At 39.1% G+C, this 18768-nt stretch overlaps 2 protein-coding genes across 2 annotated transcripts; both read left to right on the top strand.

Annotated features, from left to right (window-relative positions):
• Nucleotides 1-4485: 4485 nt before the first annotated feature.
• Nucleotides 4486-9763, top strand: btbd9 (BTB (POZ) domain containing 9). Its single transcript, XM_027001696.2, has 11 exons — nucleotides 4486-4660; nucleotides 4996-5203; nucleotides 5419-5782; nucleotides 6041-6308; nucleotides 6654-6873; nucleotides 6959-7078; nucleotides 7264-7373; nucleotides 7652-7841; nucleotides 8028-8135; nucleotides 8213-8291; nucleotides 8394-9763. Exons 2-11 carry the CDS (start codon nucleotides 5016-5018, stop codon nucleotides 8592-8594), a joined length of 1848 nt encoding a protein of 615 aa, XP_026857497.1. The 5' UTR covers nucleotides 4486-4660; nucleotides 4996-5015; the 3' UTR covers nucleotides 8595-9763.
• Nucleotides 9764-10103: 340 nt separating this feature from the next.
• LOC113572274 (AN1-type zinc finger protein 3-like) lies at nucleotides 10104-18654 on the top strand. Its single transcript, XM_027001689.2, has 6 exons — nucleotides 10104-10465; nucleotides 13609-13649; nucleotides 14863-15048; nucleotides 16579-16644; nucleotides 16744-16896; nucleotides 17451-18654. The coding sequence occupies exons 1-6, from the start codon at nucleotides 10395-10397 to the stop codon at nucleotides 17603-17605; spliced, it is 672 nt and encodes a 223-aa protein (XP_026857490.2). The 5' UTR covers nucleotides 10104-10394; the 3' UTR covers nucleotides 17606-18654.
• Nucleotides 18655-18768: the final 114 nt, after the last annotated feature.

Raw genomic sequence — 18768 nt, 5'->3', positions numbered from 1 at the left:
AAAGGACCATTCAAATATCAGACATTTTGCATACCACTGTGAAATCTTTAACAGGATTATAGGTTGTTTATGTAAGACTTGTGACATTTCTAAAAAACTCATGGTCTTTTTTTTTAAACTGGGGAACTGATTGGTTAGACACACAACAACATAGTGATAGCACATAGTGCTATCTTATCAAGAGCCCAAGTGAAGTGAAGGTCTCTGTAATCCGAATATAATCCTACACCTTCTTTCTACCATTCAAATATCTGTGCTGGTGTCCTAGATAATTGCTAAACACTAGCTCCAGTCATGATGGGCAAAAATATAGCAGTTTGGAGATTTCCCAACATCTAGGAAACTTTGTAATTAATCATGTGACTATGAACAGAAAAATCTCCAAACTCTGCTACAGTCTGACTAAAACTTGGCAGCCTTGCGCCAGACTGTAAAAATGATCCTAGCACTGATTTCTTGTGTGTTGCATAGTCTCACTCTCATCTATGCTCTTTTCTAGGGGAGACTCAGAACCAGTGAATGAAATGCCTGGGCAATTTGAGCAGGAGATTCAACTGACTTGTTTTGCTGCAGACCCTCTGAGCTCACAGCAGGTGTTAAGGGCACAAGACGATGAGCCAAGGCCGATTATGGATCAACAGGATTAAGGCCATTATATATATAGTCATATATATATATATATATATATATATACACACACACACACACACACACACACACACACACACACACACACACACACACTATGTTGACAAAAGTATTCTCTCATCTGCCTTCGCACACATATGAATTTGAGTGACATCCCAATCTTAATCCATAGGGTTTAATATGATGTCTGCAAACCCTTTGCAACTATGACAGCTACAATTCTTCTGGGAAGGCTTTCCACAAGGTTTAGGAGTGTGTTTATGGGAATTTTTGATCATTCTTCCAAAAGTGCAATTGTGAGGTCAGACACTGATGTTGGACGAGAAGGCCTGTTTCACAGTCTCCACTCTAACTCATCCCAAAGTTGTTCGATCGGGTTGAGGTCAGGACTCTGTGCAGGCCAGTCAAGTTCTTCCACACCAAACTCACTCATCCATGTCTTTATGGACTTTGCTTTGTCCTGTCATGCTGGGACAGGAAGGGGCCATCACCAAACTGCTCTCACAAAGTTGGGAGCATGAAATGGTCCAAAATCTCTTGGTATGCTGAAGCATTAACAGTTCCTTTCACTAGAACTAAGGGGCCAAGCCCAACTCCTAAAAAACAACCCTACACCATAATCCCCCCTCCATGAAACTTTACACTTGGCACAATGCACTCAGACAAGTGCTGTTCTTCTGGCAACCGCCAAACGCAGACTCGTCCATTGGATTGCCAGACGGAGAAGTGTGATTCATCACTCCAGAGAACACATCTTCACTGCTCTAGAATCCAGTGGTGCTTTACACCACTGCATCTGATGCTTTTCATTGCACTTGGTGATATAAGGCTTGGATGCAGCTGCTCGGCCATGGAAACCTATTTCATGAAGCTCTCTACACACTGCTCTTGAGCTAATTTGAAGGCCGCATGAAGTTTGGAGGTCTGTAGTGATTGACTGCAGAAAGTTGGTATCCTCTGTGCACTATGCGCCTCAGCATCCACTGACCCCGCTCTGTCATTTTATGTAGCCTACCACTTTGTGGATAAGTTGCTGTTGTTCCCAATCGCTTCCACTTTGTTATAATACCACTGATAGTTGACTGTGGAATATATAGTAGCGAGGAAATTTCATGACTGTTAGACTACTACTACCAGTTAGACTAATTAGACTACTGCAACTCGTAACTCGCTACTTGCTGGTCTTCCTCTAAGAGCCATCAAACCTCTACAACTTGTCCAGAATGCAGCAGCAAGACTGCTTCCGAAGTTTACTCGTTACTCCACTGCTGCACTCCCTTCATTGGCTCCCAGTAGCTGCACGCTTCAGATTTAAAACCTTGATGCTTGCCTACAAAGCCAAAAATGGACCAGCTCCTTCATACATGAGGTCGATTGTCAAAGCCCAATCCATACCTCGAGTACTTCAAACCTCAAGTATGGCTCGGCTTGAAATACCTTGCTTCAGGTCTCATGGACGACAAGCATTGAGACTATTTTCTGCCCTTGCTCCAAGATGGTGGAATGAACTCCCACTTGCTGTCCAGACAGCAGAGTCCCTTGCAGTCTTCAAACACAGACTGAAGACCCATCTATTTGCAGAATATTTAAAGGACAACTGACACTGCTCCCATATTGACTGACTAAATTAGTACATATTGTAGGGTATTGTTTATGTTTAACAAACTCTAGCACTTATTGTTTATTGCACTTTTCATTGTTTAGGATAGACTTTATGTATTGTGTACTGTGTTATGTATTGTGTTGTCTAGGTATCAGCATTGAACCCAGTATTCTACAGTATTCTAGTTCATTGGTATGTTGGACTCTAACCTACTGTACTGTACTAGGATATTCTATGAGTAAATAACAAAGCACTTTTGTAAGTCACTCTGGATAAGAGCGTCTGCTAAATGCCGTAAATGTAAACATAAATGTAAATGACTTGTGGCATCCTATTAGATAGAATAAAGTCTAATGTAAAGTATATAGGCATATGTCTATGTAATAATCTGTTGTTGTTCCTGTCAGAAATCATTTTCAGCCTAATATATACAATAATTTCAAGACAACTCTTTTACAGAATGTCAACTGAACACATACTTTAGTCATTGGATTTCCCTCCTTGCAAGCCGTAGTAATATCTTTGTCACTAAGCCCTTGATACATAGTTTTTTTTTTTATCCAGTTGAGGGCAGGTGAGAAATCCTCCACAAATCCTGTTCAGCTTTGGGTAAAGTTGACAAATGTCACTCAATAAAGTCACAAACAGAGCTTGGACACTCCTAAAATGTTTTAACTGCTGGGAGGAGTCTGCTGCTGTAGTGAATGGAATTGTGTAACTTAGCCCAAGCCTTAAATGTAATAGTTTCAGGTATTCTCCTGTTGCCCACTCATAGTAGGAAAGCAATATAAAAACAAAAGATCATTGAATTCAGGTGTTCCAATCACATCCATGGCCACAGATGTATAAAACCAAGCACCTATATATATACATATACATATATATATATATATATATATATATATATATATATATATATATATATATATATATAGAGAGAGAGAGAGAGAGAGAGAGAGAGAGAGAGAGAGAGAGAGAGAGAGAGAGGTACAATTGCATTGCTTTAAGGAGGTCAATCCCCAGTGAAAGCCACTGATCTTACATAAACACTCTCTACATAGGTTGGTAGTAGCTAGCTTAGTAGTTCTTCCAGCTAACAGCAACTCATTTTTAATTGTGTTTTGCAATATTATCATATATCATTATACAGATCCACTTGCTTTCTGCACCATTCTTTTCAGTGTCCTAGGTCATATAAGCATTGCCGTTCTTAGATGTATATGCCACTTGCAAAGTCTTTGAAGAACTGTAAGTTACATTTGTGCAGAAACCAGATGAAGGTATGTCCTTATTTTACACACTGAAACTGCATTGTTTTCTTAGCATTTCTTCTTTAAGACCTTCATGTTTAAGGCAGCAGACAGATTCCCTCAAACTGTGATGATGTTATCTAGTTAATCTACATGCAGGACAGTTATTATGATATTTTAAAGTATTGTTCCAAACTTTATATTTAAAACATTATTGCAGATTTGCAATCTTTTGCCGTTCTCAGCAATTATGTTTTTGCTTCTTTGTTTATTTTACAGGCCATATAAAAGGACAGGTCTTTATAACAGATCCAGATGGGTACTGGATTGAGATTTTTAGCCCAAACAACATGGTATCTATGATCTCATGAAGACACCAAGACAAGATTGTTTAAAGTGAAATATTAGACAGTATGCTGTCTCTAGTGTCTCATTAGTGGTGGAGGGGAATATTAATTTAGTCACTCTTAACTCTCAAGTACTGACTGAGGCATCTCATAATACTTGGCATTACCTTAAATAGTTTTAGCTATTGTAAGGTATTGAAAAGCTGCATTACCATTTTACCAAATGTAGATTTAGATACCGTAAAGTGCAAGTATGGATATTGCAAATGTGTGTTGTGCAGAATTTATATAGCATCTAATGAGTACTTTAATACAGCAGAAACTAATCACTTCAGGTCACACTTCAAGATGCTGGGATGTAAAATATTATTTCAAACCTTGTTTATAAGTGTGATGTTTGAGAATCCTTGTTGAAATATATATCTGTGATGTGTACTTATAAGTACACATCACAGATATATATTTCAACAAGGATTCTAAAACATCATATATATATAGCTAATCCGATTTAGCCGATGACTTGAGAGGCTAAACGACTACTGTTCAGGTACACCTCCTACACACAAGGGGCAATGTTTGTTCTTCAAACTCTTTGTAACTCATCTAACGCAGAAAAACATCCGGGTTTTGACCTGAATAACGTCTGTGTTGTTTATTTCGTCATACCTTAGCTAGGGTTAGCTATTTCCCTTCTGTCAGTTGTTTTGTGGGAGAGGCATTTACAGTTCAACTGGTAGACATTTATGGTCAAGGCAAATCTGACATTTAAGAGAGGAAAGTAATCGTGAACAGACACAGGGCTGCATCAGCTGGTAGGTTAAATCCTTAGCTAGCTATCTAATTGTTTCTACTCGTCCTGCCCGTCTGCAGCGAGACCTAGCTAGATGACTAGCTACGTGCTTTTAACTGCTACAGCACAAATGGCACAACACTTATATATTTAGGTCCGGTGACTTTGACTATATGAAAGAACAAGCATTACATTAAAGCCGTAGTCGTACTGGCTGAAATTGGAATAAATATCAGCTTTTAGTGAAGTTCACAGTTTTGATTCATTAAGAGCATCTTACTCGAAACGAAGTCTTAGACACACTTTAGGATTGAATTACTATAGCTGGCAAATTGTAATGCCTTTAATGTCTTACAGATGTGACACAACCACTGGCAATGAGCAGTAACAGCCACCCCTTACGCTCTATGGGCTCCGTGTCGGAGATCGACCATGTTCATCTTCTATCGGAACAGCTTGGTGCGCTTATACCAGGCGAAGAGTACAGTGATGTAACTTTCGTCGTTGAGGAAAAGCGTTTCCCTGCACATCGTGTGATACTTGCAGCACGATGCCACTATTTCAGGTAGAAAGAAGTTGTGTCTTCTTGTGAAATGGCTGTGTGTGTGTGTGTGTGTGTATATATAGCGACGTCTGAAATGCCAATTGTGCTACACAGTGATCTTTTTCTTTCTCTGTGTTATACAAAGCTAGTGATATCTAAAGTATTAATGCCTAATTGTAGCTATTTGTTAAATAGGTATGTGTACTTTCTCAATATGAAGCTATTGTCATCTGCAGAGCACTGCTGTATGGTGGTATGAAGGAGTCCCAGCCTCAAGCCGAGGTGTGTCTGGAAGAGACCCGAGCAGAGGCCTTCTCCATGCTTCTCAATTATCTCTATACAGGGCGAGTCAGCCTCAGCGCCACTCGGGAGGAAGTGCTGCTAGACTTCCTAGGTCTAGCACATCGCTACGGCCTCCAGCTTTTGGAAGACTCCACATCTGATTTTCTGCGTACCATCTTGAATACTCACAATGTCTGTCTGGTGTTTGATGTGGCGACGCTGTACTCTCTAAGCGCACTCAGTGCAGCCTGCTGTGCGTACATGGACCGGCATGCCTCAGAGGTCCTTGCTTCAGACGGTTTTCTAACGCTCTCAAAGGTAAATCTGGTTCTGGGTCAGTAATGGCTCTAATTAAACTGTGAAAGTTTGTTTGTTTGTTTGTTTTGCTAAATAAAGATATAATGATTCTTTTCATTTGGGTTTTATGGTCTCTTCAAATCTAAACTTTTTCTGCAAAAGGTTAGCTACAGTTAGGTGTTTTTGACTTGAATTTGTATGTGTAATCTTGCTCAGAGGAGGGTGGTTGGCTGGCTCTCCTGAACCATCCTGGACTTCTCCTTTCCTGTGTATTTCTAGGCAGCCTTGTTGATGGTGGTCCGGCGGGATTCATTTGCATCCAGTGAGAAGGAGATCTTCCAGGCCTTGTGTCGCTGGTGTCGCCAGAACGGAGAAGGAGAGGCCACGCAAGAAGTGATGTCATCAGTGCGACTGCCACTTATGACCCTGACAGAGATGCTGAACGTGGTGCGGCCCTCGGGCCTGGTCAGCCCTGATGACCTGCTTGATGCCATAAAGATGCGTTCAGAAAGCAGGGATATGGACTTGAACTACCGCGGCATGCTCAGTGAGTTCCACTGAAACTTTACTTATTGATAAGCACTATATATGAAATTAAGTTATTTAAGAGAACTAGGTAAGTTCTCTTGATTCATATTTTTGCCTTCCATTATAACAAATTTTACATATTTTGTGAATAATAGTAACATAATATCCTCAGTTTTTTTCTATGCATCTGATATTGCATGATGTGTACAATTTAGGATTTGTAACCTTAAAAATTGGATGACAAAAAGATGAAAATTATCTTAACTCTTCTAAAACTGTCCAAACAGTTTTTCTTAGTTTTAATCAAAACAGATTGCAAACATGCACCAGTCGTTTGAGCTTTAGTGTTCATCCGTTTGTGTAGTTCCCGAGGAGAATATTGCCACAATGAAGTACGGTGCCCAGGTGGTGAAGGGGGAACTGAAGTCAGCATTGCTGGATGGAGACACTCAAAACTATGACCTCGACCACGGTTTCTCCAGGCACCCAATCGAAGAAGATGGCCGGGCAGGGATCCAGGTGAAGCTCGGCCAAGCCTTCATCATCAACTACATCCGCATCCTGCTGTGGGATCGTGACAGCAGGTATGCAACCATCTTTGCTCCCAGCTCCAACTGCAGGTGAATACACTGAATCAGATCCTTTCTGTGGCACTTTCTCTCTCTGTAGGTCATACTCATATTACATAGAGGTGTCTATGGATGAGCTGGACTGGGTTCGAGTGGTGGATCACTCAAAGTACCTTTGCCGCTCTTGGCAGAATCTCTACTTTCCTCCTCGTGTGTGCAGGTAAAATGTCAAAGCGTCCATCACTCCTGCACAGTAGTCACCTACACAGTTCTAGCAGCTTAATCATGAAACAGTAATATAAGGAGATGCATATTATACCACAATTATAAGTTAAAATTATTAGTAAGGCTACTTCTCCCATTTGAAAGTACTGACTTGCTTCAATACAATGCTTGTAATCGCAGGTATGTGCGCATCGTAGGAACACACAACACTGTAAACAAGGTCTTCCATCTGGTGGCCTTTGAATGTATGTACACCCAGCACCCCTTCACACTGGAGAATGGTCTTCTTGGTAAGGGACACCACATTTTAGCAGTACATTACAGTAAAATCTTGAAAAAAAGTTTTCTGTTAGGGTTAGGTAACATTTCTGTTAGTATTTTGTCCATAACAGTAAGATCTGATAAATTAATATTCATGATGCTTTAGGCTGAACATTAGTCTGAATTTCTGCTATTTGGCCAAGGCTCTGAAATAACAATATTTATTATATAAAAACAACAAAAAACAAGTAAAAATGTTAAACATCAGCAATTAACCTTCTGATTTCGATGCCGTGGATCTCTCCAGTCCCCAGTGAAAACGTGGCCACTATTTCTGCGTGTGCCAGTGTGATTGAGGGGGTGAGCCGCAGCAGGAACGCACTGCTCAATGGGGACACACGCAACTATGACTGGGACTCGGGCTATACATGCCACCAGCTAGGCTCTGGTGCCATAGTCATCCAGCTCGCTCAACCATATGTGGTGAACTCATTGCGGTAAAAGAGTGGGTGTGGGTGTGGTTGGGGGGCATGTAGGTGAATGAATGTTAATTGTTAAGCATTGAATCTGATACTTTTTAAGTTCATAATACATTTTTTTAACTTTATATTGTTAATGTAGTATCAAAATATATAGTATGTGTGAAGCACTGAACACAGCGTCCATATTGTTTTTACATTTAGCTTGTTGTTGTGGGACTGTGATGAGCGTTCCTACAGTTACTACACTGAGGTCTCCACCAATCAACAGCACTGGACTAGAGTAGTGGACCGTACCAAGGTGCCATGCAGGTTAGTGTTTCCAGTTGCTTCCACCCTTACCTGGTACCGCTGTGACAAACTTTAACTTAAGGCTGTGTGCTGCACAGATCCTGGCAGACACTGAAGTTTGACAAGCAGCCAGCGTCTTTCATCCGTATAGTGGGGACACACAATACTGCAAACGAGGTAAGAAAATGCACTCAGCTTTATTTTTGGAACAACCTAAGATCAGGAGGTTGTCTTCTTATTTTGTTTCTCTTTATGTCTGACAATGCTTTGTTTGGCCAGGTTTTCCACTGTGTGCACTTTGAATGTCCTGCTCAGCTGGACACTGAAGTAAGAGAAGGAAGCCCAGGAAACAGCTGGCCTGAGCCCAGCCCTTCCCCCCAACAGACCCAACCCCCTCGACCCTCCCGTACTCATAGTTTGCTTCCCTCCCAGGCCTCCTCTTCATCATCATCCTCCTCCTCCTCACCTGCACAGCACTGAGCGGACACTGCTCCAGAGGCCCATAGAGAAATGGAGATATTCAAAGCACAACTGTGCATAATCTTGTGAGCCTTGTGTTGCCATGGATATGTCATACGCTGCTAATGTTTTTCTTAGTGCAAATGCTGTGGTGAGAGAGCTTGTATCAAGAGCAGCTCAAGTTAATCTCTGGGCCTGAAAATGCTAAATTATAGATAATCCTATTTCACCCAAGGAGTGAGAAATGTATGCTCAGTTGAATAGTACTTAGGTAATGGCTTGGCATTTATATCTTGGGGCATTTAACAGGTAATCTAGTCAATATGGGATGAGAGGTTCAGTTCCCCCCAAAGATTTCTTAATGCATTTTTGTGTTGTAACATTCAGACAGCAAAATGTATTCAGTTATGATTAGGAAGCAGCCATTGTCTTAACTCTGTTATTGAAATCTTCAGATTTTTAAAATTGGTTTATCTTTGTTGTGGTCTTATTTATTAGAGAATATTGTCATTTAGATATTGTGTATGTGATTACTTATTACATTTCTAAAACACTTAAAATGTTATATTTATTCAAATGGATTGTTTGTTGCACATTTACATATTGTGGGTTTGTGTATGTTTCTTTCAAAACTCAGTATTTCAGCATTTGCTTTAGAATACTAAGTGACTTTCCTCGAAATCAAGTTGCACTTTTGGGAAGTGAAGTGGGCTTAAGCAGTGCATCAGAATTAATGTAATAGAATTAACATATGAATTTCTCAACCACTGGTTGGTGCTTGTTAAAAATTTCATTCAGCGAGTGAATGGTGAATGTATTGCTCACTTAGTAAAGAGTAAGCTGCCTCTTTATGTGCATTTAGAATTTAGTGTGCTGCAGTCCGCTGAGAATAATGCTATATTGTGTCTTCTGTATTTTTCTAGTCTTCCAAGTTTGGACGTGTAGAAAATTGGAACGCTTGATTGATATTAAGCCGTTTCTTGCGCACTGGCATGGTCCCTTCCCCTGCCTTTTATTTAGTCATGTCATCTGTATTTAAGATAGATATTAAATGCAGGCGTTTTGTAGGACAGGGTGCATGTTTTTTCCCCGAGTGATCTGGAACTAATTCCGCGTTTTTCAAGGCTGTGCATGTGCATTTCCATTTATGTTACTCTTAACGTGAATAAAATTCATTTTTCAAAATTGTACTTTCTAGGTAGTCTCGTACGCTTTAATGTATCTTTTTGGATATAAATACATACGATGGTTTGCAAATGTTCTCTGAATTGCTCTGCGCACTTTAAACGGGCTACACATCTAGTTATGGAAACTAATGTGGAAGATGCTATTATTGCGTGTAGGGAGACGAAACGAAATTTGTTAATCATTTTCTAAGCTCGGTGGAATTGTTTCTAATATTAATTAATAATATGAAGTGCTATAATATACTCACCTAAGCCAATTAGTTATTTTTATATTTTTATGGCGTTTTGTATAATATGTACATTATAATTATTTCTAACTCCCCTCTTCGTGGAGCACAGTACATGCCGTCCAGCTGATCGCTTTGATTTCGGTACTATTGATTCCCAGGCTGTCTTGTTTCACAAAATTAGTCATATTGGCCGTTTAGCTGTCCTGCGACTGTCCGTATCCGAAGACATTTTTGGATAGGTGAAGACCTAAATGAGAAATCACATTTGCGAAAAGTATTTTTATGGTGTTTTATCGGTACCTAACCTTCTAACAGCAGGCCCCCAAACCGTCCCTGCTCTTACGTAGTAGCTAGCTAGCTAGCTAACGCTATCTTAGCTAGCCTAGTTTCAGCACATTAGAGTCATGGAAGATACCGGTAGTGAACGCAGCAAACCACCAAGTGTACCACCTCGATGCCCATGTGGATTTTGGGGGTAAGTAGTTAGTTCTTCACGCTATGTACAGCAAAGTTAGACATTCGGTCTGAAAAGGAGATAAATCGAATTAACCTCCATTGTTATTCTGCCCAGGTGGGGGTTGGGGAAGATGACTAGCTAGCTTTTGAAGTGACAGTGTTGGTTAAGTTGTTTTTTAGAGTGAAATAATTTCTCATGAAGTGTGATCTTAACGGCTAACCCTAGTTAGGTTTAAAGTGAAGGTATTATACGTTGCCGTCGAGAAAAGTGAGTTCTCCAGAGAATGGCTTGAAATTTCGTTGTGTATTATACATGGTAGCTATACTGAGTAAGATGCATAGCTATGGTGTCTTATTATCAGTGCACATTTTGTAAACAAGTGTTTCAATAACCATGTGTTCAGAACAGTCCGTTGGGCTGTCTGACACTAAAATGGTTGTATATGTCCCTTGGCCTTGTTATACAAGGTCGTTTAATTAGGAGTTACATATATACGGATGACTGGTGTGTGCGATAGACTGACATCTAAATAATGTTGCAAAACAGTCCTTTTTTCCCCCCTGCTTCGTATTGTTTGTTTATTTTTATTTTGTTAGTTGTTTGCTCATACCAGCCTTCAAACAAAGCGACACAAAATTATTTCCTTTTAGAATACAAACTATAAAGAGTGAAATGCCTGGTCTCGTCGTATGTCCGTTGTAGTCCAATGTCCACAGTTGTCTTCAGTCACCTGGGACCTGATGTGTGGTCTTCTCGTGAAGGTCTTCAGATGTTTTGTCAGTTCAAATTTATTGTTCAAACCTATCGTGATAGGCCTACTGGAAAAGTGAAGTATGACTGGATAATCAGCCTTTCTCTGTGGACAAGGACAAATTGTTTAATCCACAAGTTAGTTTTCATTTTAATATATTTTTGCAATGTTAATATTTTTGTACTGTCTGCAATCTTTATCAGTAATTTTATATATTTCTAATATGAACAGACAAACAAGAAAAGGAAAAAAAATCAGATGGGGAAATGTAAAAATCTGTTAATAATAAAAAATATTCTCTGTTTTGGCAGAATTCCCAAGGAATTAGTCTGCTAGTCTCAAGAGCAGTATTCAGGTTTTTAATGTGTGATTTAGGTCTGTCCACCTGTTTTGTCAGTAACACAGTCTTCGTTCTTTACCCTTTACTTTTAATCCTTCCTGTGTTTTGGAAAATTACTGTTCAAATCCTATAAACTCATAATTCAGCCCAGAGATTTTAGCAGTTCACTATTGTAAAATGCTGTAAATGTGGGCTGAGCACTCCTGTTTTTTTTTTTTTTTCCGTGCTCTATATCAATGGCTAGGTATTATGTGTATAAGATGGAGATGTCTTTTAAAATATATTTACATCTTTGCAGTGACTGGTTTTTACACAATTTAGGCCAGATCTGCACAAGCATCCAGGTTAAATGTTTAATATTCTCTGTAAGTTAAGACATGTTAAGATCATGAAGCCTAGAAGCCTGATTTCTGTTTACAAGTGCTATGGTAAGTGTTTTTGTCTGTACATTTTCACTTCTCCCCAGCAGTATTTTAATTTGTCCTTTTAGCACAGGCAACATGTTGCAAGTATTGTCATTTGCATCAAGGGTTCACTCCTGATGGTTTTGTCCCTGTGGATATGGCACCCATTTTATTTGCTTTCACAGTGAAACATGGGGCTAAACATGTGACTTTGCTACTTTTATTGTTAAGTCCAAAACTGGACAATTTTTTTATTTATGTTTAGTTTGGAATAGCTACCATTTTTAGTTGCTGTCACTTTAAACTGCACAAGGTGACCAATTACAAGACCAGTTTCCAAGTTTTCATACTCATTGAAGTTCTGTACTATGGTATGTGAGTATTGCAAAGTTGGGCTCATTTTGGCATTCAGTCAATGTAATGACCATTAAAACAGTAACAGGTGCCCTGCAAAAACGTAAACATGTTTTCAACCAGTAGCTACAGTAGCAGCATGCCTTTGTTTGTTGTTGTAAAGAAGAATTGTTGCTTGGACTAGTAACAAGTAATCAGGTTTACTGGGTGGTCCACCCACTCATTTTTCTTTTAGAAGAAACTCTTTAGACCTATATTTCAAACTGTTCAGGTTTGTCCAGATTTAGTGATCTTGCAAAACAGACAGGATTCCATAGTTCTAATTTTTAGAATACAAAGCACTTCTGTAAGTCAGTCTGGACTAGAGTGTCTGCCATATGCTGTAAATGTAATTTTTACATTGTGGTGCTGAATGTGATAATACATCAGAAGTGGTGGACATCTTGAAGATAATTGATGTTCAAGGAGTGTAAAGAGATAAAGGCTTAAATGGAAGGTATCAGTGTTCTTGGATATATGGGTATGTGTGTATGTATGTGTGTGGTTGTGTGTGTGTGTATATATATATATATATATATATATATATATATATATATATATATATATATATTTGTTTAATGTGAAGTCATTTTAATGATGCATGATAAGTTATCAAGATATTTTGATTTTCAGAAGAATGCACAATTGGAACTCTTTTCACTTTAAAAAGGCCATAAAAACTACAGTGTATTTTGTTCTAGCATATTGAAAATATACAGGAGAAAAAATGAATGATGCTCCCATAATGAACAATTGAAATGCAGTTTCAATTGCACAGTTTGTTTACAGGTTTTCTATAATTGATCAGATTTTTTTTAAATATGAAATGCAGTTGGTCAGTGTTCTAGAGGTACTCATGAAACCTGCAGTATGTGCAGCAAATCAAGCATACATTATCATTGTTACAATGAATCACTGGACTCATGCACTTATTACTTATGTTTTAATTGTGACCCTTTTATGATATTAAATTATATCAATTTTACAATGTCAAATTATGGTCCATTTCTAATATATTAATCCATAGCAAAATTAAACTATGTTAATTATGAAGCCATATGAATTATACGTTTGATTCACAACATCTTTTTTCATTCTTTCTTTTCTTACCCTTTCTTCCATCTTTCTTAATTGGGATAATTCAGCAATATTAATGGGATAATTGGATGTTTCATAAGTGATCAGAACACCTTCTGCCTTGAGTTTAATGGAAGCTATCTTAAAATAGTGTCTCTCTGGGTGAATCTGTCTTTGATTTCTTGTCTTTGCATAGATCTACCAAAACCATGAACCTGTGCTCCAAATGCTTTGCTGGTAAGTTTCCTAATGTAGTATACATCTCTTTTCAAATGGCTGATGAAACCATGTAAGAGAGATGTTCCATGTAATGATGGAACATAACATGTACATAATATTCTTTGTTTTTGGATAAAGACATATAGCTGTTTCTCTGTGACTGTCTAATCTACAGATGTCAGACTAGTAGCCTGAGAGGCTTTGCTGACTTTGTTCACACAGCAGGTAAAAACGGTCCAAAAACGGTGATGTTTCACATTTGATGAATAACAGTAAGGGAGGATTTCAATGGCAGGGTAGTGAAGTATCAGACCTCAAACACTGAAGTAGCTGGCATGTCTCCACAGAGACCAATCAGTACAATCTTGGCCCTCTTTCGCCTCCTCGCTTTAATGATGATGTGTTTCTGAATTTGCATCTGGTCTCCACTGCAGATTAACATGAACATTAACTTTAGGTTAGTAGCTATTACTGTTGACTCCATTTTGATTGTTTACTTCTCGATGAGCTTACCATGTAAAGCATTATTCTTTTGCACATGTGGTTCAGTTTAGGATTCAGTCAGAAAATCAAATTGGTGCCTCTCTTACTTGTTGTGTAAACATATCCAATGTCTTGGAAGGCCACAGCATCAGAAAGTTTAGGGTTATCCTTGCACTAAAACATTTAGTGCAGGTAATCAAGAACTACAAAACTCTTATGTGGCCAAGGAGTGTTGGAGCTGTTATAATAATCAAGGAGATGTGACAATGGGAGGAGGTCAAATGCACTACAGTTCCTCTAACAGCAACAATTTTTTGGTACTGCAGTGGCCCTCAGACTCTGGAACCCTTTCCACCTTCTTTTTTGCTCTCCTTGATCACACCAGTGTTGGATCCAAAAAACATAGTAATAGCACTTGCTAGTTGGTCTCTCAAGGAGCTGACAGTAGGGCTCACATTGGGTGAACTGTAATATGCCTCATGAATTGAATTCACCTGCAATCCTGTGTCGCTGTAGGAAGATGAGTACCCTTAAAAAAAATATTTTTTAAAACCAATGATGTACCTGAGCTGTTTGAGTGTAAGGTACAGGGAGATTTGGGCGGTTATGGTTTTGGTGTTGGGGCAGGTGTAGAGATTAGGTGGTTAGTGTGTGTGAGGATCATTCTATCATGCAGTTCTGTAAATAAGGGAATGAGTATTTTCTGGTTTGCCAGGTACATGTCCTCTTAACAGTGTTCAACTTGCAGACATTCAGAAGAAACAGCCAGATGTTGACTGTTCCTCAAAGCCCAATCCAGCATCTGGAAGTATCCAGTCTTCTGTCCATAATAATGAGGCCAGCAGCAGCAGCAGTACAAGCCAGGCTTTACTGGCATTATCCACAAGCCCAGAGGAGTCCATAGCTAAGGAGGCAAACCTCACCTCACAGGAAGGTAAAGTCTGGCCCCACCTACTCCACACTTTTTCTGATTCCAGCTCCAATATTTAAAAAAGATAAAAAAAATTTATATAATGTGTGTATACATACACACACATATATACACACTTTTTATTTTTATATATATATATATATATATATATATATATATATATATATGTGTGTATGTATATGTATATATATATGTATATATATATGTGTGTGTGTGTGTGTATATATATATATATATATATATATATATATATATATATATATATATATATATATGTATATATATGTATGCGCATTAAAAATCTTAGAGTTCAGTTGACCTCAGTGCAATTGATGATACATTTAATAAATGAATTTCAACAGTGATTGATACAGTAGCAGTTGCATGATAAATTCCATAAAATAAAAATGAATTCACTTTGTCATATTAAAGTAATAAAATTGTAATGTTTCTGATGTCTTGCATGTAAAAGTACACCTAAATGCATAAATCTAAATGTAGTAACCTATAGGTCTGTGATTGTCAAATTAATGTAACATGCATGTGTGACATACACAATTAATTTGAGTAGGATTGGATTTCATTTATATTTAGGGGATGTATTTAAATAACCTTTTTAATTAGCAATTTATACCCTAGAAACTGAATGAATTGTTGGATAATCAGTCTAGAAAGGCATTTACTGTGTGATCAATGCTACAGTATAACTTTCAAATATTTCCAAGTCAACTGTGTTGCATGCTTGCATTTTTTGTGTATCACATTAGCACAGTTGTCAGTTTGTGTCTTCGGGTTGCTGACTAACTTTAATATTCCCAGACCTTGCAAACATACTCGCAGTTAATTTGTTTTACAATGATGCCTAACCGTTTACTTTCAGTCCAGGTTTGGATAGAAATTTTTCCTTTGCATTTGCACCTTAAGCTTGATTGTCACAGCAAATGATCAAAACTGTGAAACAGGGAGAGAGAGAAAAGAAGATAATTCTTCAGCAGAAGACAAACCATAACCAACTATCAACATATCAATATTATAGGCTCATTTGGGATTTTAAAGTAAATCTCTACCGAACACGATAAGTTGCTTTTGGTCAGGAAATTGCAGCTGATTGGTCCTAGAGCTATTTTATAATTTGTAAATAGGAATGTATAGGAAATTCAAAACTGTTTACAATAGCATGTGTTCCAGGAATTTGGATTCAGAATGACAGTCATTAATGTTTAAGTGCTCACTGAGATTTACTGAGATTTTTAATTGTGCTCTAAACAAGCAAACCATTTAAACGTTACAGCTTTGAAACTTTCATACTGGTTAGATCTGTTCATTTGTATTCAGGGTCCATGCTTTTTGTGGAAGTGCAGATTAAAAATGGGTTATCACTCCACCATCTTTTACTCACCAATCTTAATATAACTGAAATACTCAAAAAAAGATGTACTGCTTTTCTTAACCGCTTTTTTTTTGTGTGTGTGTGTGGGGAGAGGGGGTTCAGCATAAGTTCTCTCCCTCATATGCACTCTGGTTTCTGTCCAGGAGGTCTGTGCACAGACACATCCAACAACACTCTCAGTACCTCTGCAAAACGGCCCTGTGACTCAGGTACCACCAGAGCGAAAAGACTTTTTTTTTTTTTTAGCAGAACCTTGGTTTTTACTCTTGACTGACTTCTCCTCCTTTTGACTGACTTCATCTCTGAAGTTGAGGAGTCAGTAAGGAAGAAGGCTCGAGTTGACAGCAGTCCTTCACCAGAGGAGCCACCAGGAGAGCCAAAGCAGAGGACTCGCCGCCGCTGCTACCGCTGTCAGAGCAAGCTCGAGCTGGTGCAGCAGGAGCTGGGTTCCTGCCGCTGTGGTCTGTACACAATACACCACCTCAATCTCTCAGAAATGCCACCTGAAACACTACCTCCACTCTCTAAGGCCTAGTCCACGCTAGCCCTAACATGGGTAAATTTGATAAATGCACTTGAGCAGCAATGGTGGGGCTTGAACCAGCAACTTTCCAATTACAAGTCAAGTATCTTAACCACTGAGCTACCACTGCCACAATACAATAACACATCTGTTTTCATATGTTTTGCCTATTCCTCCGAAATAAAATGGCTATTTCCACCTCTGAATCTTATCTTTTCAAATCCACTCTCCAATGTTGATAATTGTTAAAAGGCACCTTCCATATTGTAGTGTTCCAGTTTCCCCATGTTAGTGTGGACTAGGCCTCAAATACATAAGGTCATACTGACAAACATCACCTCAACCCGATACATCAAACCTCTTCCATTTTCAAATGCACTACCTCAACCACCACCTCCACTTTTCATAGACACCAGCTCAAGCACATTCCTGGCCTGCTTTTTTCCCCAAATGGTAATAGTTCCTGCTCTGCTTTTTTTTAAACTCCTGCAGGATATGTTTTCTGCATGCGCCATCGTCTACCTGAGCAGCACGACTGCATGTTTGATCACCAGGGCCGCGGGCGGCAGGAGGCTGTGAGGAACATGGTAAAGCTGGAGCGTAAGGTGGGCCGCTCATGCCAGCGCATCGGGGAGGAGTGTTCCTGAAATACAGACAGTTGCCCTCACTGGGGGGGAGGGACACTGCAAGGGGCGGGGTGAGGAACTGGGGGCAATGAGCCTTGCTTCACAGTAAAAGGCTAAAGCCTGATCTGAACACGTCCTGATTCATGTGCAGGGAAATTGAGGGTTTGGTATTGAAAAGGCCACAAACACTCAGCAATATGACTGCAGGTGCAGCTGCCCAGATCTTGGCTGCACTCATTGTTAATTGCTAGAATATCAGGGAGGGTTTGGTCTGTTCACTCCTGGTTCTCTGCACTGAATTGAGGCTGAACTGAAGCAACCAGAGCCTGGGAGCATGATCAAGGCTGGGTGTTCACTCTTCAAGAGGGTGGAGGGGCTGGCCACAAGCCTCCTCCCTCTCCTCAGCTCCAACCTCTTCAAGGTCATTTAGTGAAAGTGCATCGAGTGTGCGTGCGTAAAGGCACGTGTGCGTGTGTTACTTAAGGGGGTTTTGTTGTATGTTTGTTTTCTGATAGTGGATAACATGGTGGGCTTCAGGAAGAGATTGAAATGTTTACTATACAAACTGGACTCACTGTCAAGTGTGACTTCTATCTACACCTGTATGTTTTCGAAAGTTGTCCGTTCACGTTAGACTGCACAGACTAAAGTTTATTGGACAAGTTATTCCAACTATCATGTGCTTACTGGCCCAAATTTATCTGCTTCTGGTCTGAATTTCATAAGGTGGCAATATTAAAGCTCCTACAGGCAACCAAGAATAAATGGGTTTGGATTAGAATAAAAATTCTGGGGGTCGTGAGTTATTTTCAAATTATGACTTTTTTTTCCTCCCCCCCACCCCCCCAAAGCAAGCTTTTATTTCTGCCTGGGAAGTAAAATTAAATGGAAATGAATAGTATACTGTATCTTAATCTTTTATTGAATTATATTTGTTTTACTTGTGTATAGAGGTGTTTAGTTTGAGTAATTTCTGTATTTATTTCTACATTTGCTTTTTCCACTCTTCAGTTTGCTTTCACTCTGGTTCTATAAGAATGAATGAATAAATATGACATGAATAATAGTGATGTGATGTTTCTTTTTTTCTTATGTCTTTGTAACTCACTTGCACTTATTTTGCAGGCTGATTTATTCTCTTTAAGGGGGAGTGGTCTGTAGGAGTGGTCCTCAGTATCAATGAG

This window comes from Electrophorus electricus, chromosome 3, assembly GCF_013358815.1.
Source record: "Electrophorus electricus isolate fEleEle1 chromosome 3, fEleEle1.pri, whole genome shotgun sequence".
Classification (NCBI taxonomy): Eukaryota; Metazoa; Chordata; class Actinopteri; order Gymnotiformes; family Gymnotidae; genus Electrophorus; species Electrophorus electricus.
The sequence above is the reverse complement of the archived record's forward strand: the minus strand, read 5'-3'. Positions and strand labels throughout refer to the sequence as shown.

Excerpts from the sequence above, each read along its gene's own strand:
- btbd9 (XM_027001696.2), top strand. The coding sequence starts at position 5,016 with ATGAGCAGTAACAGCCACCCCTTACGCTCTATGGGCTCCGTGTCGGAG. Across the intron at positions 5,783-6,040 it reads GTTTTCTAACGCTCTCAAAG|GCAGCCTTGTTGATGGTGGT; the intron begins GTAAATCTGGTT and ends GTGTATTTCTAG. Across the intron at positions 7,374-7,651 it reads ACTGGAGAATGGTCTTCTTG|TCCCCAGTGAAAACGTGGCC; the intron begins GTAAGGGACACC and ends GGATCTCTCCAG.
- LOC113572274 (XM_027001689.2), top strand. The coding sequence starts at position 10,395 with ATGGAAGATACCGGTAGTGAACGCAGCAAACCACCAAGTGTACCACCT. Across the intron at positions 13,650-14,862 it reads GTGCTCCAAATGCTTTGCTG|ACATTCAGAAGAAACAGCCA; the intron begins GTAAGTTTCCTA and ends TTCAACTTGCAG. Across the intron at positions 16,645-16,743 it reads AAAACGGCCCTGTGACTCAG|TTGAGGAGTCAGTAAGGAAG; the intron begins GTACCACCAGAG and ends TCATCTCTGAAG.